We start from the raw sequence: 22,608 nt of genomic DNA, 5'->3' as shown, positions 1-22,608 counted from the left end.
AGGGGCCAGTGCAGGAGGCCGAGGGCAGCTGCTAAGTTTAGGGTGGCTCCTTCTCTCTTCTTAGAGACAACAGGTGGCTGGGCCCCAGTGCCCAGAAAAGAAAATGTCTTAGAGGCATTGGCATGAGGCTGGAGGAGGGAGACGGAGGAGGCATCTTCCTCAGGACACTGGGTCCTAAAGGAAGCAGATGAAGGAGGAGATGGGTGTCCTCGCCAATCGTGGCCTCCTGGGGTTTCCTCAGCCACTATTTCCCCAGGAGAGGGCACCTCAAAGTCATACAGTCAGCCAAACTTGTTCTTGCCCAGAATGGAGAAAGGGCCACTGGCCATCCCAGCCCCCCAGGCGGAGGTGACCAAGTAGCAGTCCTCTTGGGGTCTTTGACTCCCCTCCGCTCGGTTCCAACTTTCATAATAGGACCCAAAGAAATGATTACAGACTCACATTCCATTATGTTCTCCTGTTTCAAACCTTTCCAAGGCTCCCAAGTTCTCAACCCTCAGCCTGGCATTGAAGCCCCTCCAGTCTCTGGTCTCCAGCCCCTTGCACCCTCTGCTCAAGCCCCATTACCATTCTGGCAACCTGATCTTTCACTTCTCCAGGCCTTTGCCCGTCTGTGCTCTCTGCTTAGCACACCTGCCCCTCCACTTCCACCTGACCCACTTCTCCTGGCCTTCATAAAGTCATCCCCATACTCCCAGACACGGCTGCTATGCTCTCTACTTCTGTACTCCTGACCAAATGCTGTGAATCATTCTCTGCATTTATCCTGTCTCCACAGCTAGATTCTAAGTCCACCAAGACAGGGCCTAACTATTCATTGTAATGATTATATTTCACTAAACTGTTCCCAAATGGTGTTCATATCCACAAGTTCTGTGGGATGGGAATTAATACCCATTTTATAGAGGGTGGAAACAAGACCCAGGGAGTTGAAGCACGAAGCCCAAACTCACAGAGCAGGCTTTCTGTCTAGTCTCTAGTCCCTGGTCATTCTATGCTTGGCGTTTTTTTTTTTTTTTTTTTTTCTTGAAACACCCTCCCCTCCACCATGAAGGGGAGGTAGAAGACTTTCCTATTCTTCAGCTTTCCCAGACAGCTGTCTCCCTTTCAACTCTGCCACTACCCCACAGGCATACATACACTTGACTGTGAACTCCACAATGGGAGTTGAGGGATTGTGCTTGCCAAAATGCACCCATGAAGCACAGCCCAGTGCCTGGCACAGTGTAAGTGCTCAATAATTTTACTGGGTTTAAATCTGGAGGGGTGCCTGGCTGGCTCAGTTGGTAGAGCATGCGACTCTTGATCTCTGGGTTAAATTTGAGCCCAACATCGGGTGTAGAGACTACTTAAAAATAAAAAATATATATATTAAAAAAAATAAGTAAAACCATAAAAAATTAATTTCAAAATAAGGAATGTTTCAAAAGTAAATAAATAAATCTGGACCCACCCACTCAGGGGTACAGGGGCCTGGTTCATCTCTCCCCCAGTACTGTCCCTCAGATTGGGTCCTCTCTGAACTCTGACACATTCCAGCCCGCTTTTGGGAAAGAGAACATCCCTTTCTGCCCAGGTCCCAGTGAGACATGCATCCCAAGACCCACTCCCTCCTCCCTCCCTGGGCTCCAGCTTCTGCTTGGCCCTCCAAGAAAGGAGAGGCCCTCAGCTGGGCTATTTTGGTATCTGGGGTGGGCACCGAAAGGGCTAAGGTTACCTTGGAATGTTGAGGGCTCCCTGGGGCAGGACTATATAACCCCAGAGGGACTGCCCCAGGCTGACTCTGCTCCTTTCCAGCCAGAGCCACTGCCTTGCCCCCAGGAGACCGAAGACATGGTGAGTGAGAATCCCCCAGACCCCTCAGACCTCAGGGCAGCTTCACTTTTGAAAAGAACATAGCCGATTCCCAGTCCAGTAAGAGAAAAAAAGATGAATCCTCCCTTTCTTGGCATTACTAATGGGGATCGTACAGAATGATGGCCTACAGGACCCAACCAAGGATAATCTGCCCAGACTCTCCACTCACAGACCTGTCCCTCTCAAAGCATCCTCTGCACCTTTCTGCACTCCCTCTTCCCCAAACCCTCTGGGACCAGCCAGGCAAGAAGTCCAACTCCCATTTTATAAATGAGGAAGTAGAGGTTCAGACAGGGTGAATGAGTAGATTAGGTCACACAACAAGTCTGGGACTCAGAGGAGACAGGCTCAGGGCACAGAGAAGGGGACTTGTTGAGAAGTCCCACTTGTTGGGTAGGATGAAGGACAGGAATTTAGGGATACAGATTTAAGCAAGTCCCCTCAGCAGAGGTCATAAGGAAGGGGAAGCCTAGAGCCAGAACAGTTGCTTTAGAAAAATGACCCAAAGAACCCTGAATCTAATCCACTGCCTCCAGAGAGGAGTAGGGATTGGCCCATAGACCCCTTTGCCCATCCCTCACCCCCCAGGCACCCAAGAAGGCCAGGAGAAGGGCGGCAGCAGAGGGCGGAAGCTCCAGTGTCTTCTCCATGTTCGACCAGACTCAGATCCAAGAGTTCAAGGAGGTGAGAGGAGAAGGGAGACTGAAGGCTGACCAAAGGCACCCCCTGCTGTTCCTCCCCCCTCATACCCCTCCCTGGAATGTGCACCTGTTTGGGGGGGGGGAGGGGAAGGGTTTAGAATTCCTTGCTCCCCTCCCTGCTTGGCATGTAAGAAGACAGCTGGCTGGGGGCCAGAATCTGATCTGCCTGGGATAGGGATGCTGAAGCCCGGCCATAAGGGACCTAACCCCTCCCTGCCCCTACCTTGCGCAGGCCTTCACGGTAATCGACCAGAACCGTGATGGCATTATCGACAAGGAAGATCTGCGGGACACCTTTGCAGCCATGGGTGAGCCCCTTATCCCACCCATAAAGACTCAAGACTGAGGAAGTACTGGGAATATGGAAGCCTTGGGTTTCAGCCCTGCTAGCCCCACCTTGGGCCTCAGCCTGCCCAGGCAAAAAGTGGGTGGGATGATCTGAAATTATGGGAAGGATCAACCCTTGGCCCCAGGACCCCACTCCAGCTCCCCCCACCCTGCTCCAGGGCGCCTCAATGTGAAGAATGAGGAGCTAGATGCCATGATGAAGGAAGCCAGTGGTCCCATCAACTTCACCGTCTTCCTGACCATGTTTGGAGAGAAGCTTAAAGGTGAATGAAGTGTCTTGGGTCTAAGCCCCCAACCGCTCCTCCCCAGACCTTTCAAGGACAGACCGTTCAGGGACCCTTCCACTTCACATGCCCTCTGACCCTGCAGGTGCTGATCCTGAGGACGTGATCACTGGAGCCTTCAAGGTCCTGGATCATGAGGGGAAGGGCACCATCAAGAAGAAGTTGTAAGTGACCCTCTCCAGCTGCTCACACACAGAAAGCCTCCTTAAATTCTTACCAAGGGTTAGGTATAAGGGAGGGAATAAGGGAAAAATTAGAACTGTGGAAATGGGCAATAGGAGTACATTTTGATAGCACATTCGGGAGGGGAAGAGCAAAAGCAGGGAGGCCAGACTGGGAGACCAGTGAGGGATCTACAGTGACTTCGGTTTTGAAGATGATACCAGGAATGACAACAAGGATGAGGTGGGAGGGAGTGGAAAGGAACCACGAAGCCCAGTCTCAACTCCCCATATGTCACCTCTCTCCAGCCTGGAGGAGCTGCTTACCACGCAGTGCGACCGCTTCTCCCAGGAAGAGGTGAGTTGGGGAGGGGCCCGGGAGACGCAGAGGGAGGGGTGAGGGGAGCGTACGCAACCGGTAGAAGACGCCCCTGAATCTTTCCCCAGATCAAGAACATGTGGGCAGCGTTCCCCCCCGACGTGGGAGGCAACGTAGACTACAAGAACATCTGCTACGTCATCACGCATGGCGACGCCAAGGACCAGGAGTAGGGGACCCTCTTAGGCCTCTGCTGGCCAATGCCTCCTGCCAGTCCGACCCCCCACCCCGACTCCTAATAAAACTCAACTGGTCTTTGTTTCTTAGCTGCGGCGCCTTCGGTGCATTTGTGGGAGAGGGGCTCAGGTGGGATGCCCGGCTGAAACACTGCCTGGCACCAAGGCAGCTCCCAACAAATGAATGAGTAAAGAGTGGCCCGGAGGCCTGGGTGGGGCGGTTTCACCCGCTACTTATTCCCGCTGGGAAAGCGAAGACGCGAGTGGCTTCAGGGAAACTTTTTATTGAAGTCACAACTTGGGGGAAGAGGGGCGGAGATGGGAGTCAGGGGGCGGGGTGGGAAGCGCGGGGCGGGGCAGGGCGGGGCGGGGCCAAAGTCGGAGCTACAAACTCTGGCATTGCGGGAACCTGTTAGCCCGAGAACCCAGCGCCGGGGCGGACTTCTCAGTTTGGGGCTCTGGGATTAAGCGCCCGGCAGCCAGAGGCTCGGGGATTGGACAAAAGACGGACTGAAGGCGGAGCCGAGGTAAAGCAGGGCAGGGGCGGGGGCCTCAGAGTGCGTCCGACTGCTCGCCCTGAGTCTGGCTCTGCTGCATCTGGGCCTGCATCTTCTCCAGCATCTCCTGCATGCGGCGCAGCTGCGCGGGGCAAGATTGCAGGCGGTGGGACCGGGCGAGGCCAGAAAGGGACTTCGCAGAGGACTTGGGTTCTTGGTCGGGGAGGGGGGGTTGGGAAGCGAGGTACTTGCTCACCTCTTCATCTTTCTCGCGGATCAACTTCTCGGTCTCGGCCAGAGGCAGCATGGGCAGCGGGATCTCTGTAGCGCTCTGGCGGGAAAGCTTACTAGAGGGCGGGGGGTGGGGGGGAGGACAGGGAATCAAGGACGGGACCCTTGGTTGTGGGTCACAGCCGCGAGGCAGGGCGTGGGGCGAGGTTGGGGTCTAGGAGGCGGGGCCTTGTCCTTCCAATGCCGTCAGCAAAGTGGGTGGGGAAAGATTCTGGGGGATCGGTCTGGATGGTGAAGGCGGGGTCCGGGGTAGTGAGGGCCGGGCCTTGGGAGCATCTAGGACTGAGCTCGGGCTCTCACCTGCGGCTGGCTCGATCACGCGCCCCAGGCCGGGCCAGGCTTTGTAGGCAGCTGGCCCGGTAGCCCTCATAGAGAATATCGTGGGTCACCTCCTTCAGGTCCTGTAGGTGTGTCTGCACCAGCATCCGTCGCAGGTTCAGGAAATCGCAGTGATGTGGGTTCTCCACTGAGGGGCGGACCGGCGAGCGTCAGGGAGCTTCTTGGCCGGGTCTAGTCTGCCCGGAGTCCTGCCCCCACTCTAGGTGAGGGTCTGCAGTCCAAGGACCCCTCTTTTGATTCTTAAGACCCCCGGGACCGGAGATCGTCCCAACTTCATATGTTGGGTGCTGTTAACTCAGCGGCGTTCTGGGCTCCCTGTTGGCCTCAGAACGCGTGCCCCACCTTACTCACCCTCCACAGTACCCCAGGAGTAGCGGCGTCCCCTCACTGGACGGGTCCCACCGTCCCTCACTACCTCGCAGGAACCGACGACTGCGAAAGGGATGCTTTCCTGGAGGGCAGAAGTCAGGGAATCACCGTTGGCCCCTCCTCGCCAGAAACCTCTTTGTCAGCTTCCACCAACACCTCCTCCTCCCCTGCTTCTCTGCCCCTTCCTCCTTTTGCCTCTGCACCTTCATCTCTGCATCCTGCCTCTTGAAGTCTTCGTCCTCATCAGAGTCACAATCGGGAAACTGGTAGATGTTGATCTCCTCCTCCTTCAACTGGTCCCGGATCTGGGAGCAGACACAGAGAGAAACACAGAGGCTGTGAGCAGCAGACATTGCCTGGTGGGTGACAGTGAGATACAGGTCCCAGGTGGTCAGAGACAGAGAGAAAGGCATGAAAGACAGAGATGGTGAGAGGTGGACATATAGGATACCCCAAACCAAAATCTCAAAGGGGTGCCTGGCTGGCTCAGTCCGTGGAGCATGTGACTCTTGATCTCGGGGATTGTGAGTTTCAGCCCCATGTTGAGTGTAGAGATTACTTAAGTCATTGGAGTGGGGGTCATTATCCTGGGGCTGGAGGGCTATCAAGAGTGATCATATCTTTGCTGCCACTCTCAGGCCTTAGCAAAGCATCCAGCCCAGGGGTTCCATTCTGAGCCTCCAGAGACACAGCTCCTTCAGTCAGCTTACTCCCCATCTTCCTCAGGAATTTTCTCCTACAGACTAGCCTGACACATCATGCTTCCAAAAGGCTAGCCCAAGATCAACGAAGTCAAAGCTGAGTTCAGGTTTGATGGCGACTTTTGGTTTCATGTAGGGCCAAAGGTCAGAGGTCACCAGACCTACCCTCTGCTTGAGGGCCTGGGTTTCCTTAGGCATCAGGGCATCTGCTTTGGCAATGACTGGGATGATGTTGACCTTTTCGTGCACTGCCCGGAGAAAGGCCACATCTAGGGGACGGAGCCTGCACCGAGGGATTTGGTCAGGGTTCAGTCTTAAGCCACTGAGACCCTCCCCCACCCCTCCCCAAACACCCCAGCCCCCCAGGGTATCCCCCCAGACCCTCGGCCAAAGGGTGAGATGAAGTAGAGGCAGCAGTGGACACGGGAGTCCTGAATGTTCTTCCGGTTCAGGCCACTCTCATCCCTAAGATACTGCTCAAATTGCTCCTCAATAAAGCGCACTACAGGCAGCCAGCTAGGGTATGGGAGGAGAGAGTACAGTCAGAGATGAGGGGCCACAGCATAGGGAAGGGGCCAAGGCTAGCCAGGACTTGGGGGGGGCAGGGGGACTTGTTTCTTTGGCTCCAACTAAAGACATCAGAGGAGATTGGCAGGGTGTCAGGAAACACTGGGCACTTTGGCTGCATGGACACCAGAAACAGACCCCACCTTTTGGGGAGGGCAGGAGCAGAGCAGACCAGCCCTGTAACTGACCCCTTAGTCTTCATAGAGTAGCCATACCGGGAAGCTTAGCCCCCGCTCCTTCCCCTGCTCCTCACCAGTCTGAGCAATCCACTGAGTCCCCAAAGCCAGGTGTGTCCACCAGGGTCAGCTTCACCTTTATACCCCCCTCCTCGATCTCCACGCCCCGGCGCTCAATGGTCAGCGTTTGTGTCAAGCGAGCTGTGAGGACAGAGAGAGGACAGGGAGCTGGGTAGGGGCCTGAGACAGGACTGATCTCCGTTCTCAGAATCACAGTTGCCCCCAGCCATTTTTCAGGGGAGTCTCAAGAAAGCAGCGAGCTGCCTGAGTTCCCCAGAAAGTCATGGGAGACCCAGATGAAAAGAAAGAGAGTGCAGCCTGGGGATGGGAGAGACAGAGAACCTGGAGAGGACGGGAGGATCTTACCACTGGCCTCTGGCAGGTGCCGGTCCTCATAGAGATTGGTGAGAAACAGGCTGTTGATGAGGGTGGATTTTCCCAGGCCTGACTCCCCTGTAGACAGGACAGGCCCTCCTGGTCAGGTGAGGAGACAGCCAGAGTGGCTTGAGGACCCCCTCCCCCCCACCGGTCCCCTATACAAAACCCATCAGACCTGCCACCATGAGTGTGAAGTCAAAGCCTTTCTTGACGGACTTGCGGTGCAGCTGGTTGGGGAGGGCAGCGAAACCCACATACTCCTTGTCCTGTTGGTGGGGGGTAGACGGTATGAGGCTGCTGGGGGCAGCAGGAAGGGCCCTCCAGTATAACCTGACCTCAGGTGCAAGAAGTCAGCCTACTGTGGGTTGGCCTGGATCTGGCTACTCTGGGGGCTGGGGGCTGAAGGCAGAGATGCCTGTATTCCTGGGCATAAGGACTCACCATGGTCCTGCTAGCTGTCGCTGCACCTGCTGTCTCTCCCCACTTCCTCTGGTGAGGCAGGAAGTTGAGTGTGGCAAAAAAAAAAAAAAAAAAAAGGGGGCGGGCAATGTAGGAAGCTGAGATGCTCAAACTGGGCCGGAGAGGTGCGGAAAGCCAAGACCAAGAATACCTGGAGTTCTCACTTATGGGATCCCTTTGGCAACCCCCCCCCACCCCCCACCATGGGAAGCTTCAACCCCTCGGTTCTCTACACACCTTTTTCCCAAGCCCCCACTGTAGCCCCATCACCCTGGTGGGAGGTGGGTGTAGGCAGAGAGGAAGGAAGCAAGTTAGTATCTCTAGTAAGTGAGATGAAGGCTTTGACTGGGATGGTTAAAATTTTTTAAAGTTCCCACGGTCTACGTGGACCAAAAGTCATAACAAGATTAGAGGTGGGAGGGGCCGTCAATTTTCCTTACCAGCTCAACTGATTCTTAAAAGGACTTCAAGTCTTTGGACACCCCTGGCAGAGATACCTTACTTTAGAATCCTGGCCAAGGCACTCACCTGCTCTAGCCCCTTCAGGGGCTTCCCAGTAGCCTCAGAATTAAGTCTGAGTTCTGGCCTGGTAGTCAGAGCCTTCCACATCTGGACTCATCACCCCTTCTCTCACTTGCCCTTGGAGAGTGCCCACATCCTTTGTTCTGCCCACACTGAGTTTTTTCTTCTGGCATTCTTGATCCTTCAAGGGTTTGATTCAATGATCTTCCTCTAAGAAATCTTGCGCAACTACCCCAGGCAGAGTCATTTTCCCTCCTCCAGACCCTAACACCTTTCACAAGCCTCTCCAATGCTCGCATTTGTTTATCTGGCTATCTTTTCTACTGGCTGAGCTTTCTGAGGGCAGGGACCATGTTCTCTTCATTTCTATGCCTTGGGTGTCTTGCACAGGGCCTGGCACAGAGAAGGTGCCAATAAATAATATACTCAATGAATGAGTGCGTAAAATAACAAGTGAATGAAGTTGGTCAGGGCCAAAGGCTGGGAGGCTGCGGAACATATAAAAGGAGCCTTGCTTTGGAGGCAGAAAGAACTCTGCAAACCTCAGTTCTACCACTTACTATGTGACCTGGGCAAGTCATTTGACTTCTCTAAACTCCATTTTCCTCATGGTAAAATGAAATACATGCATTTCCACTTAGTTATCAGAACTCCAAGCAGTTTCAGATGACATGTGCTTTGGAATCAATCAGCTACATACACAAACCCTGGCGTTAGACTTGACGAACCGAGTGACCTCTCTGAGCCTTTACAGATGATCTCCTTCCTATGGCCTATTGGGCCCTGCTTGGTCTGGATCCTGTCTACTGCTCCAACCTCATTTTCTTTTCCCATTCCTTGTGGTTCTATTTATTATTTCCCTGTTAACCCCTGTTGCGAACCCAACTGTGTCCCCCCGACCCCAAAATCATGTGATGGAGCCCTAACCCGCAATGTGATTGTATTTGGAGAAGGTAATTGAGGTTAAATGAAGTCATAAGGGACTTCAATCCAGTAATAGGTCTGGGGTCCTTATAAGAAAAGATACCTGTGATCTCTGCGCAGGCCCAGAGGAGGGGCCATGTGACCATGTGAGGACACAGAAGGTGGCTCTCTGCGACCCAAGGAAACCAGAAATCAACCTCGCCAGAAACCAACTCTGCTAGCACCTTGATGTTGGACTTCCGGTCTCCAGAACTATGAGAAAGTTGATGTCTTTTGTTTAAGATTCCTAGTCCGTGGTATTCTGTTATGGCAGCTGAAGCAGACTAAGGTAGCCTCATAGCTCACTCCTATCCCTCGCCCTAAGGCAACCACCCTAATGTGCTTTGTGTGTAATTTTTTGCTTTGTATACATTTTGAAAAATGTGTAGTATGCAGTGCATGTTGACGCAAACGGTTATATATCTATGAATATGTATTTGTTAACTTTTTCATTCATCACTATTTTTTTAAAAAAATTTTTTTTACTTTTTTTTTTTAACATTTATTTATTTTTGAGAATGAGAGAGACAGAGCATGAACAGGGGAGGGTCAGAGAGAGAGGGAGACACAGAATCCGAAACAGGCTCCAGGCTCTGAGCTGTCAGCACAGAGCCCGGGGCTTGAACTCACGGACCGTGAGATATGACCTGAGCTGAAGTCAGACGCTTAACCGACTGAGCCACCCAGGCATCCCAAGACAGAGTAAAAATTTTTAAAGTTTTGTTTTCACAATCTCTACACCCAACATGGGGCTCGAACCCATGACCCCAAGATCAAGACTCGCACGCTCTTCTGACTGAGCCAGCCAGGCGCCCCCATTCAGCGTTATTTTTTAAGATTCATCCACGTTGCCATGTGTCTATCTTACCTTTACTTCACACTCATTTCTATTACTGTCCCCTTCGTGTAACCTTGGAGAAAACCTCTCTGGGCTTTACTTTCTTTATCTATCAGATAGGATTGGAATCTCCTGCCACACAAAACTCCAATGTTGTGCGAGAGTCCTAGGATTATGGAGACATCGTGATTAAGAAATGTGTGATCGTGGCCATCTGACTTTAACTTCTCTGTGACTTAGTTTCTTTATCTGTTAAATGTTAATAATTCTACCTCTTAGGGTCACAGCGGGGATTCTATGGCCTAATCCACAGTAAGCTCTTAGTTGAGTACCCAGCATATGAGATGAGCTCACGCAGAATGCTAGTTATTGCTAGCATTACTCGAGCCGAGGGGTGTGACATGTCAGCATCTCAAATCTGCTCCTTGCTGAGGATCCAGACAGTGAATCAGTCAGGGTTTCGGCCCTCTGGGGAGACAGAGACAGCCACAAGTAAGTGTGTCACAGAGCACTGGTGCTAAAAATGTAGTGTAACAAGAAGATAAACAGAGTACTTTGAGAAGCCAAGGGAAGGGCTAATTATACCCCTCCTCAAGCCACCACAGCTCTTCCTCCAGCGTTTGTTATCTCGCCGAGCAGCCTTAAGGTCTTAATTAAAACTCTGAGCTCCTCCCCGCTGCTCTCCATAAGTGCAGTTGACCCTTGAACAACACGGGTTTAAACTGTGCGGGGCCATCTATATGCAGATTTTTTTTTCTTTTTCTTTTTTCTTTCTTTTTTTTTTTTTTTTTAGTGTTTATTCATCCTTGAGAGAGAGAGAGAGAGAACACAAGCAGCGGAGGGGCAGAGAGAGGAGACAGAATCCCAAGCAGGCTCCAGGCTCTGAGCTATCAGCACAGAGCCCCATGTGGGGCTTGAACCCACGAAGCATGAGATCATGACCCTAGCCAACGTCAGACGCCCAACCGACTGAGCCACTTAGGTGCTCCTATGAAGATTTTTTTTTTTTCAATAAATACAGTACAGTACTATAAAGGTATTTTATGATTTTCTTTTTTCTTTTTTTATTTTGAAGAGAGAAAGAGAGCATGTGGGGGTGAGGGAGGGGGCAGAGGGGAAGAGAGAGAATCCCAAGCAGGCTCTATGCCCAGCGTGGAGTGTGATGGGGGGCTTGATCTCACGACCTTGGGATCATGACCTGAGCCGATATCGAGTCAGAAGCTCCACCGACTGAGCCACCCAGGAGCCCCTCTTAAGCTTTTCTTAATAACATTTTCTCTTCTCCAACTTACTTTATTGTAAAAACACAGTATATATACACAATATGGGTTAACTGTTTATCTTGTTGAGGCTTCTGGTCAACAGTATTTTATTAGTAGTTAAGTTTTGGAGAAGTCAAAAGTTGTACGTGCATTTTCAAACTGTGCAGAAGGTTGGCGTCCCTAATCCCTGCATTGTTCAAGGGTCAACTGAATATCCACTTGGTTTCCAGAACCTTCCTATCAGAAATAATTGGCCTCCTTCTCTTTACACCTTCCACCCCCTTGCATCTGCCCTGGGTTCAAACTGATCAGGTCTTCCCTGAGTTATTGAAGAGCCTTTAAGAAAATAACATGTATATTCATTTATTTGCTGTATAATCAACACATTCTTACAGAAAAAATAGAAAATGCAAATGGAATAGAAATGTGTGCATCTAGGGGCACCTGAGTGGCTCAGTTGGTTAAGCATCCAACTTTGGCTCAGGTTATGATCTCACAGTTTTTGAGTTCCAGCCCCACATTGGGCTCTGTGCTGACAGCTCAGAGCCTGAAGCCTGCTTCGGATTCTGTGTCCCCCTCTCTCTACCGCTCATTCGCTCTCTCTCTCAAAAGTAAACATTTAAAAACAATTTTTAAAAAGATATATACATCCAGTATCACTACCATGGTATAACCCTATTTTGATGTTTATCCTTCTAGATTCTCTCCTAGCTCTATAGATGTGAATAAACATATTTACAAAACTAGGATCATACTATAACTTTGTTTGGAATCCTGTTTTTGTCACTTCATATGTTTTGTACGTTGTTCTATAGTGAATACACATCTATATATTATTTTTTGACATGTTCATTTATTTTTAGGAAAATGACATTTAACAATTTGATAAGAGTGCTTTTTCTTTTTTTAAAGTTGTTATTTTAATTCCACTTAGTTAACATACAGTGCTATATTAGTTTCAGGTGTACATTATAATGATTCAACAGTTCACATCACCCAGTGCTCATCACGACAGGTGCACTCCTTCATCCCCATCACCTATTTAGTCAATCTCTCCACCCTCCTCTGGTAATCCCATCAATTTGTTCTCTATAATTAAGAGTCTGTTTCTTGGTTTGTCTCTTCCCCCTCCCGCCCCCGCTTTGTTCATTTGTTTCATAAATTCCACATGAGTCAAATCATATGGTATTTATCTTTTTCTGATTGACTTCATTTAGCATCATATTCTAGCTCCATTCATGTCATTGCAAATGGCAAGATTTCATTCTTTTTTATACCTGAATAACATTCCATTGCATATATATATCACATCTTTATCCATTCATCAGTTGACAGACATTTGGGCTCTTTCCATAGTTTGGCTATTGTTGATAATGCTGCTATAAACACTGGGGTGCATATATCCCTTTGAATTAGTGTTTTTTAATTCTTTGAGTAAATACCCAGTAGTGCGATTGCTGCATCATAGGATAGTTCTATTTTTAACTTTTTGAGGAAACTCCATTTTTCTGTTTCCCACAGTGGCTGCACCAGTTTGGATTCCCACCAACAGTGCACAGGAACTCCTTTTTCCCTATATCTTAGCCTACACCTGTTGTTTCTTGTGTTGTAGATTTTAAACATTTTTTTTTTAAGTTTATTTCTGAGAGAGAGAGAGTGAGCAGGGGAGAGGCAGAAGAAAAGGGAGAGAATCCTAAGCAGGCTCCACACTGTCAGTGCGGAGCCCGATGCAGGGCTCAAACTCACGAACTTCGAGATCATTACCTGAGCCGAAATCAAGAGTCAGATGCTTAACCGACTGAGCCACCCAGGTGCCTCTGATTTTAGACATTGACAGGTGTGAGGTGAAATCTCATTGTGGTTTTGATTTGCATTTCCCTGATGATCAGTGGTGTTGAACATCTTTTCATGTGTCTATTCATAGATATTTGGTATTTAGATTGATTCCCATTCTTCCCAGTGATAAACAATGCTGAAATGGGTCGGGCCTGTTTGTGGTGCCATCATTGTGTACTTGTCCCATTTCCTTAGGGGAAGGGGAATTACTGAATCAAAGGAAGTCACGTATCTAAGGCATTTGTGCATATTAACAAATTGTCCTGCAGAAAAGGCTCTCGGTTTGTCTAGTATAGAGATGACATGAATTACTAGTGACATAATACTCATTTGCATGCTTATTATTCAAACAAATGTGTCCAGTCATTCATGTTATAAGGTTTGGGGCCTGTTTAGAGAAAGGAAGATCCTGCCTTGACATTCCTATGGGCAATATATGGTGGACAGTTTTCTCATTTAATTATCTAGATTCGTTCTTTTTCATCTTGCCATCAAACCTGCATAGCTACCTAAGGCCCCACCCGGCGACCCTAGAAGGGCTTCTGTATCTTTAGACTGGAGTTCAGGTTCGGACTTAGTGACTCCAGGCTTTCTCTTCTCAAAGTCAAAGCTAGCTCCAAGAGTGAGTATGGTGTGTGGGCTGGCCGCCTTTCAGGGGAGGGTTCCTCCGAGAGGGGCTAGCTCTTTGCCATTTGGTACCCTCTTGCCTCTGTTTGCCAGTACAAGTGCCTGACACATGGGGGGCCCCCAGGAAATGTTTGTGGAGCAAATGAATAAACATACCACTCTAGCTTCCACTGCTTTCCTATTATGTAAACTCATGACATCGTGACACATTAAAACAGAACTATTCTCTATTTTCCTCTTTGAGGGTAGGTCTTAGCCATCTTTGGATCTCAAGCTTCTAGCACATAGTAGGTTTTCGATTAGTGTGTAGGCAACTGTTAATGTGGGGGCACATCTCTCTTCATTCAGCCCCCACCTCAGCCAGCTCTGGACTTTGTTGAAATCTTAGTTCTGTCAGGATTAGCTCAAAAATGCCACCTTCTTTCTTGGTTACTCTAGCCAAAAGAGTAAAAGCTGATATTTTTTGGCTCAGTGTTTTATACATATTACACATATTAATCCTTAACCATTCAAATTCGGTATTATCATCCCCGTTTTACAGTTTAGGAAACAGAACTAATTTCCGCAGTGTCAAACAGTAGTTAAGTGACAAGGTCAGGAATCAGACTGCATAAATGGCCTTAAAGACAGAGTACACAGCCACTAAACTCTACAGAAGGTATCTCTCTCTGCACTACATTCCTATTTTGTTCGTCAGATTGGTATAGATCTGTCTCATCGTCGGCACATCTCCATATTCTACTGGATCAAGAGCTCCCTGGAGAGTTTCTTTGTAAGTCCAGGGAGTAGACAGTGTCTAGATATTGGTTCGTGATGCTTAAGTATGTACTGATTGATTTGTGGTCCTAGTTTCTGTGTCTAATACCTATGAATAGGAGGCATCCAGAACCATGCAGACTCACTCCCAATTTAGAATTCTTCCTGCTCTCGCACACTATCCTGAACTGGTGCATGTACCTCACACCCTTACAATTAATTCTTTTTCATGGTTTGTGTACTTGCCCCTTAAAACTGGTAGCATCCAAGGATATATCTTACTGGTGTTTCACCTCCTTATTCCAAACTCTTGGCTTAGCACTGAGGTGCTAATAAATTGTGAATTGATATACAAACCTCTGTCACCCCTCACTTATCAGATAATAAACAAACACTTCCAAGCACTCCCCCCTTCCCCAAAGGCAAGCTTGCAGAGTACAGATACTGGGGATCACGCCCCAGGGTCCACTGGAACGGCCCACCAAGCTGGGAACGATAGTTTAATGCTTTAGCCTCTCCCTGGGTGTGGCCTTTATAGGGTTGTCGACCTGTCCCTAGTCTCCCTGTGGCCTATTTCTTTGTGTCTCTATCTCTTTGTCTCTGCCAGTTTCTCTTTTGTTTCTCTGCCTCTGGGCCTGTTTTCTCTCCAGATTCCCTTCTTTTTCTTATAGCTCTTCCGACTGTGCTCCAACGATTTCATCTATCTCTTATGTTTCTACATCTCTTTGTCTCTGGAGGCCAATCTTTTGCTCCTGTATTTTTGGTTCGCCGCTCTCTCGGTCTCTCTCGGCTTTTGCGTTCTGACTGGGGGTTCTTAGGTTACGACTTTGTGTCTGGCTCAGGGTCTCCGCCCCGGGCCTGACTTCAAAGGCTGACTCTCCCCAGCATTTCCCAGGCATCTGCCTCTAGCCTCTAGCTGCCGCTCAGGCTTCGGTCTCCCCCAGCCCAGCCCCCATCCCCACCCCACCCCCGGCCCCAGGCCTCTCGGACCCGCCGCGCTTTGTTTCCTGTGTCTCGGCGCCCCGCCCCCGCCCCGTCTGGGGTCTCCGCCGCCCTTTGTTTGCCTGGGTCTCTCCCCCACCCCTTTCCCTGGGTCAGTCTTCGATCTCTCTTTGTCTCTCCGGGCCAGGGTGGCTGGCGCAGTCGGCCAGCCCCGGGGGTCGGCGCAGGTGGCCCGACACAGCGACAATTAGGAAGAGTCTTCGGCCCTCATCACCCGGCTCCGGCCCAGGAGGTACACGGTTAATACCACCGAGTTCGGGCAACTGTCCTCGGCTTAGAGTAGCCCTCTCCGCGGCACGCGGCCTTCCGCCGGCCACCGAGCGCCGGCCGACGCGGGCGGCCTCCACAGGCTTGCAGCTCCTCCCAGTTCCTAGAGCGGCTTGGTGAGGCCTGGCGCTTCCGCTTCCCGTCCCCGCCCCCGGCGGCCGCCCCCGGGACGCCTGGGTCCGAGCCCCCTCCCCATTTGGCGCGGAGCCCGCATACCCCGGCCGCCGGCGGCTCCGGCAGCGAAACCCCGCCAAGGAGCTCGTGAGGGCGCCGGTGTGGCACAGCCGGAGGCGGCTGGGAGGAGAAGGGGGCGCTGCGGGCCGGAAGGAGCAGCAGGTGCAGGGACGGCCGGCGGCGCGGGCGGGGGTCACCGGGAGCCGCACCCCGCACCTCGGACCCGGCCGCTGCCCGGTGCCCGCGCTGGCCGGCAGAGGGCAGCGACAGGGTGCCGCGGGCCGCACATGGCTGTGTGACCGTGGGATTGTGTCTGTCCCCTTGCTCAGGGCGGCGTGCGGGCGATGGAGCGCGCGGTGGAGCCCTGGGGCCCGGATCTCCAGGGCGCAGAGGAGAGGGAGCAGCTGAGAGGCGCCCGCACAGGTGAGGGCCGGGGCAGTGCCTCGCCACGGGCAGGTAAAGGCTGGGTGGGGACTCCGGTGCCGGGCTGTGTCTGGCCGAAGCCCAGAAAAATCGGACGTGAACCGTGCTTCCAGGGGGAGGGGGAGGGGAGCAAAAACCGAGGGAGGGAGCCAACGTTTCTGAGCACCTACTGTGCGTCAGGCCGTGAAGGGGCATCATCGCAAGGACTCTCCCCACTCCTGGATAGTCCTCAGCAGCCTCACAGCCTCTGCCCTACTTCAGGCCTCGTTCTGTCTCGTCTTGACAATTGCAAAAACCTCCCCACAGCCCTTTTCTCTTCAGTGATGCACTCAGCAGCCACATTGATCCAAGTCCAGATGTAATCCTGTTTGCCTTCTCAAAAACCTTCCCTAGTTCCCTTCTGCCTGCTAATTAAAAGCCTTAATGTAGTGTTCGATCTAGGCCTTACATGCCTAATCTAGTCCCAACATCCCTTTCCAGCTTTATCTTCCATTCCTCTCTATGGTTTACTCTTTTCTGTGCTGTGAAAGCTTTGCCCTATCTCCTTATTTCCTCTTTCTCTTGTGACCGCAGTTTTTCTGAGCCCACAATTACAATTATTTGTGCTTGATCGTACCTCTCCTAAGCATTTTGAGGGACAGGTGTGGGTCTGGGTCCTCTCAGGTATATGCAAGATAATTGAAGTAATACATTACACAATAGGCTAATATAAGAAGATATAATAGAAATAGTAAATAGTAGGTGTTCCATATAGAGACAGTATAATGTAGTGGTTAACACAGGCCTGGAAATCAGACAGACCCGAGTGAGAAACGTGGCTTTAATACTTCCTAACCCCATCGCTGCTTGGCCTTTTGGCCAAGTGTAGTATCTGTTCTTACCAGCGTGATACTTTATAACCTTAAGCAAGTGGCTTAAATTCTTGGAATCTCCATGTCTGTAAAATGGGAGTAGTAGTAGCATTGTATCATAGGATTGTTTGCAAGGATTCAGTGATGGGTAGTTCAGTGACCGGCACGTATTAAGGGCACGTTGACAGGAAGTTACCATTGTTGATGAGAGGCAGCAATAATAAGTATTTCAGAAGTTCAGAGGAGAGAGGGAGAGACATCCTTGTGACTACAGATCGCCAAGGAAGCCTTCCTGGGGAAGGTGCCATCAAAGATAGGAGCTGAGCCAAAGGGCAGGGTCTACTACTCCCTTTTGTTTCCCCAGGTTTAGGGAGTGAGAATGTGGAGATTTCTCAGCCCGATGAGTTTGAACATCCCCCCCAGGAGGATGACTTGGGGTTCAAGGAAGAGGAAGATCCGGCTCCAGGTCATGAAGTAGGAAATGCCTCTCTCAAACCTGAAGGCATCCAGACCTGGGATGACTTGTGGGTCCAGAGAGAGGGACCGGGAAAACCTCAGGCTCGGGACAGAGGTCCCCGGCTCCTGGGAGAGCCACGCTGGGGCCAGGCTAGCGATCGGGCTGCCGTGTGTGGCGAGTGTGGCAAGAGCTTTCGGCAGATGTCAGATCTGGTGAAACACCAGCGGACCCACACAGGGGAGAAACCCTACAAGTGTGGGGTCTGCGGCAAGGGCTTTGGGGATAGCTCTGCCCGTATCAAACACCAGCGAACTCATAGTGGTGAAAAGCCCTACAGAGCCCGACCACCAGCCCAGGGTCCCCCAAAGATTCCTCGGTCCAGGATCCCGGCTGGTGAGCGCCCCACTATCTGCGGTGAATGTGGCAAGAGCTTCCGGCAGAGTTCTGACCTGGTGAAACACCAGCGGACACACACGGGTGAGAAGCCCTACAAATGTGGCATCTGCGGCAAGGGCTTTGGTGACAGTTCTGCTCGTATAAAGCACCAGCGGACACACCGGGGGGAGCAGCCACCCCGGCCCGTGGTGCCCAGACGGCAGCCTTCTCGAGCAGCCACAGCAGCCCCACAGGGACCCAAGGCCCAGGACAAGCCATATATCTGCACCGATTGTGGCAAAAGATTTGTGCTCAGCTGCAGCCTTCTGAGCCACCAGCGCAGTCACCTGGGGCCCAAACCTTTTGGCTGTGATGTGTGTGGAAAGGAGTTTGCCCGGGGCTCAGACCTGGTGAAGCACCTGCGGGTGCACACGGGAGAGAAGCCCTACCTGTGCCCTGAGTGTGGCAAGGGCTTTGCCGACAGCTCTGCCCGGGTCAAACACCTCCGCACCCACAGTGGGGAGAGGCCTCACGCCTGTCCGGAATGTGACCGCACCTTCAGCCTCAGCTCCACCCTCCTCCGCCACCGCCTCACTCACATGGAGCCCCAGGACTTCAGCTTCCCGGGCTACCCTTTGGCCCCCCTGATCCCCAGCCCACCCCCCAGCTCAAGCCCACCCCCACCGCCTCTTGGCACAAGCCCCCCACTGACACCTCGAAGCCCTTCACACTCAGGTGATGGGCCTTTTGGCCTGCCTGGCTTGGAGCCAGAGCCCGGGGGCCCACAGGCTGGGGAGCCACCCCCACCACTGGCAGGTGACAAGCCCCACAAGTGCCCTGAGTGTGGCAAGGGCTTCCGCCGAAGCTCGGACCTGGTGAAACACCATCGTGTGCACACAGGGGAGAAACCCTACCTCTGCCCTGAATGCGGCAAGGGTTTTGCTGACAGCTCGGCCCGAGTCAAGCACCTCCGCACCCACCGAGGTGAACGGGCTCGGCCACCACCACCATCCACTCTCCTGAGGCCACATAACCCCCCTGGCCCAGCACCCATGGCCCCTCGACCCCGAGTCCGAGCCCAGCCCTCTGGACCCAGCCAGCCCCATGTGTGTGGCTTCTGTGGGAAGGAGTTTCCCCGGAGCTCAGATCTGGTCAAACATAGGCGAACACACACTGGGGAGAAGCCATATAAGTGTGCAGAGTGTGGCAAAGGTTTTGGTGACAGTTCTGCCCGAATCAAGCACCAGCGTGGGCACTTGGTCCTGAGGCCCTTTGGGACAGGGGATGGTCGGGCAAGGCCCCTCAAAGAGGAGCCGCCAACAGGACTGGAATGATGGGGTCCAGGGAAGGTGGAGGCCCAGGAGACCAAAGGGAGGGTATCGGCTGCTTAAGCAGAGAAGAAAGGGCCGGGGAGGTGGTGGGAGGGAGAAGAAGGGGAAGAAATGGGAGAAAGGAGTGAATAGATAGAAATAGAGATTGGAGACAATAACCTTGAAGCTCAGGAAACTGTCCTGGCTGGGCTCAGTCAGGATCTTGACAGTGTGGTCTATACCCCCAGCTTCTAGAACACTGCCTTGTACTCTGAATAGTGTAGGCACTCAATAAATACTTGTTGAATGAATAACTGGCCTTAGCCTGAGGGCCCTTAAAGAACTCTAAATTCCTGCTGCCTCTTAACCCGTTAAGGATTGCTCCTACCCAACCTTGCCCTTAGGAGACCAGCACCCTGGCCAGCACCAAACAGGGTTTGACCTGTGTTTACAACAGCGAGACTTCAGGAGTTTGGGGTGGTAGAGAGGCAGGAGCATCTTGAACCTTCTGATGGGGAGAGTGTTGCTGTGTGGACTGCAGTACGCAGGCTCAGGCCCCTGGACATGGCCTTAGCCAGGAAGGGCACTCTTGGACAGCCCAGACCCATCTGCCCTGGAGAACCCTAACCTGCCCTGACACCTGGACACTGGCAGAATAGACCAGAGACAGCAGAAGGAGCACTCCTACACTCGATGCCAAGCCCAGGTCCTGGTGGACGTCAGCAGAGACAAACTGGCTGGGAGAAGGACAGGACTGGAGTGAGGAGAGGCCAGGGAAGCTCCAAGGCAGGACAGCCACATTTCCATGTATCTCCTTGCCAATAAACTTTCTTGTCTGAAGCTTGGACTCTGTGCTTGTGTGTGTGCGCAGGGTGAGGGGTGGAAAAGATGTCAGAGCCCCACCACAGGTGAAGCCATGTGTAACCCTGTGAGGGGTCTCTTGCCTTCTTTGAGCCCAGCAAATAAAGAAGATGGAATAGGCTGCCGCTATCTAGGTGTGACATCTGGTCGAAAAAACAGCCACCAGGTTTGTCAGCTGATGCTCCTGACTGACTTCTGGCTGTCCACGGGCGCCACCTACACCACAACGTCGAGCGCGGCCCCTAAAAGGAAAAACTCGGCGCCACAGGGCGGGCTGGGGTGGGGGGGTCGGTCCGTGAGCACCGTTGCTATGGCGACAGGTACCCGGGGAAAGGTGGCCGTCCGTCTAGTACAGGCACAGAAGTCCCCGACACTGATGCTGGGCCTACTGGGAAACCCCACCTCCCTGAAGCCCTTTTTTATTTATCGGGAAACGGGTCGTTTGACTGCATAGTCCAAAGGGAGGGCAAAGGGGATGCCTCTTTAGTCCCTGGAAAAAAACAACCATATATTCTCAGCGACCCATGCGTCATTAGGAGCAGGACTACAATTCCTAGCTTTTTCCGAGGAGGGCGCCAATGGGGAGGAAAAGAGGAACTGACCTGATTGGCCAGGGACAAAGAAGACGAGGGCAGTTAACCCATCTGAGAAATGAAGTACAAGACCGCTTAGCAACTTCGCGAGTTGGGCGTCTCCGCTATTCTGCGTGGGGGGAATGGTCCCCGGATAGACGCTCTCGCGAGATCGTAACCATCCGCCGGGCTTCCCTAGAAACCAACGAAAGCTTGCTAGAGCGCCCTTCCTCCGGGTCTTCCCACCTCTGCCAAGTTGTTAAATACACTCTCGAAACCCTAGAATGCTGCATTCAAGCCTGGGGTTCTTGGAGACTTCGGTCCTTAAGTGCACACACACCCACAGATCTGAATGGAGGTCTCCGGGGGCGTTTGGAAGATCGCCCCTGCTGGGTTCCGTGTTTCCCCTCCCAACCAGTCGACCTCCAAGCCAGCCTGCAGCGAACTTTGTAAAATTACATCTGACTGTGTCGCTCCCCTATTAAAAACCCTGCCGTATTTCCACATTTCTCTGTAAAACGTAACTCCTTGGCATTCAAGTTGGCATTCAAGGTCTTCCATTTGTGTGATTTCCGCCCTGTGCCTCTCAAATATTGCTCCGTTTACTTGGAATGCTCATCCCCATCCCCACTCCCTCCCCCTTGTTAACCTCTCCAAGTCAGAACGCTTCAAGCATTACTTTCCCCCACAAGCCTTCCCTGAACCTCCAGCCTGGGTTAGAATCTACTTATTCTCAATACTTAACACCTGCAGAACTTCTTGAGGCTTATTAGTCACTCAACAGCATTACCTACTGTGTGCTGGGTATGGGGGATAGGAGGATGAATAAGACAAAGTCTCTGCCCTCGGTTTCTATGCAGAAGATGGACGTTGGCCAAATAATTCCAAGTGTAGTAAGGACTCTGCAGGAAGCATACACACAGAAGAGAATCCTGCCCGATTCAAAGGCCTCGCCAAAGAAGTGGCAACTAGAACCTAAGAAAAGGAGTGGGGGATAGGATAGGAGCTGGAGTCTTCTAGGCAGGAAAAAGAGTATGCACCAAGTCTTTGGGCACCCAAGAATTTAAGTAAAGTTCTAGTGAGTCTGAAGGCAAATAGTGAAATGCAGAGGGGTGAGGTGTAAGATGAAGCCTTTTCCAAATTCAACTTTCTACCCCACCCTCACCCCCCCACCCCCGCCCCGTCCTAACAGCAGCCTGGCACACAATAGGCCTCACTGAATACTTCGGTGAACGGTGTCCTTGAAACATGATGGGCTCTTCATAGGAGTTTACAATCCCATAAACTGCTACTTCCTTGTCAATATGGCAAACTCCCACTCATCTTTGAAGGTCCTTCACATTTTTCTCTTCAGCGAGGGCTGCACCCAATAACCACTCCCTTCCAAGGGGGTTATTCAGTTATTCACTCATCTTACTATGCTGCCGGAACACTTATATACCTATTGTTTTCCCTTTCATATATGTATATGTATATGTATATTTATTCATATATATATATATATATATATATATATATATATATATACATATCACAATCTTTTTTTACTAGACTCTAAGATTCTCAAGCACAGAAACTAGATCTGAGTCCTGGTATATGCTTGTACACATTTGTAGAGCAAATGGACAGAAGCCCTCTTTTTCCTTTTTCGCAAGCATCTATTCCAAAGCCTTCCCACAGCAGGAGACCCTGCCAGTGGTGACTTTCACTGTTCCCAGTGGAGTCTCCTCACTGACTGAATCAGGGCAAGCAGGCCTTGCCTTTTGCTA

The 22,608-nt window shown here is 51.5% G+C and overlaps 3 protein-coding genes across 7 annotated transcripts; 2 read left to right on the top strand and 1 right to left on the bottom strand.

The window, feature by feature from the left end:
* The first annotated feature begins 1,706 nt into the window (after positions 1 to 1,706).
* On the top strand, positions 1,707 to 3,996 carry MYL11 (myosin light chain 11). The gene is made up of 7 exons (XM_019436260.1): positions 1,707 to 1,836; positions 2,446 to 2,541; positions 2,791 to 2,866; positions 3,065 to 3,169; positions 3,276 to 3,354; positions 3,661 to 3,709; positions 3,799 to 3,996. Exons 1-7 carry the CDS (start codon positions 1,834 to 1,836, stop codon positions 3,901 to 3,903), a joined length of 513 nt encoding a protein of 170 aa, XP_019291805.1. The 5' UTR covers positions 1,707 to 1,833; the 3' UTR covers positions 3,904 to 3,996.
* A 272-nt stretch (positions 3,997 to 4,268) lies between these two features.
* Positions 4,269 to 20,246, top strand: ZNF48 (zinc finger protein 48). 3 transcript variants are annotated; one of them, XM_053894330.1, is made up of 3 exons: positions 4,269 to 4,433; positions 16,320 to 16,413; positions 17,629 to 20,246. In XM_053894330.1, the coding sequence occupies exons 2-3, from the start codon at positions 16,335 to 16,337 to the stop codon at positions 19,428 to 19,430; spliced, it is 1,881 nt and encodes a 626-aa protein (XP_053750305.1). In that variant the 5' UTR covers positions 4,269 to 4,433; positions 16,320 to 16,334; the 3' UTR covers positions 19,431 to 20,246. The 3 variants fall into 3 exon arrangements, with proteins under 3 accessions (XP_053750305.1, XP_053750306.1, XP_053750304.1); XM_053894331.1 differs by lacking the exon at positions 4,269 to 4,433 and adding an exon at positions 15,586 to 15,781; XM_053894329.1 differs by lacking the exon at positions 4,269 to 4,433 and adding an exon at positions 15,807 to 16,152.
* Positions 4,432 to 8,367, bottom strand: SEPTIN1 (septin 1). 3 transcript variants are annotated; one of them, XM_053894332.1, is made up of 12 exons: positions 8,272 to 8,367; positions 7,726 to 7,773; positions 7,460 to 7,550; positions 7,273 to 7,380; positions 6,924 to 7,047; positions 6,485 to 6,619; positions 6,269 to 6,386; positions 5,606 to 5,707; positions 5,385 to 5,484; positions 4,995 to 5,160; positions 4,660 to 4,750; positions 4,432 to 4,545 (listed from the first exon to the last, which is right to left on the bottom strand). In XM_053894332.1, the coding sequence occupies exons 1-12, from the start codon at positions 8,350 to 8,352 to the stop codon at positions 4,459 to 4,461; spliced, it is 1,251 nt and encodes a 416-aa protein (XP_053750307.1). In that variant the 5' UTR covers positions 8,353 to 8,367; the 3' UTR covers positions 4,432 to 4,458. The 3 variants fall into 3 exon arrangements, with proteins under 3 accessions (XP_053750307.1, XP_053750308.1, XP_053750309.1); XM_053894333.1 differs by having other exon boundaries at positions 7,273 to 7,359; XM_053894334.1 differs by lacking the exon at positions 8,272 to 8,367 and adding an exon at positions 7,981 to 8,025.
* Positions 20,247 to 22,608: the final 2,362 nt, after the last annotated feature.

The sequence above is a fragment of the Panthera pardus genome, unplaced genomic scaffold (genome assembly GCF_024362965.1).
Source record: "Panthera pardus isolate Hobbes unplaced genomic scaffold, ASM2436296v1 HiC_scaffold_5, whole genome shotgun sequence".
NCBI lineage: Eukaryota > Metazoa > Chordata > Mammalia > Carnivora > Felidae > Panthera > Panthera pardus.
Note: the sequence above shows the minus strand (reverse complement) of the source record. Positions and strands in the feature narration are given on the sequence as shown.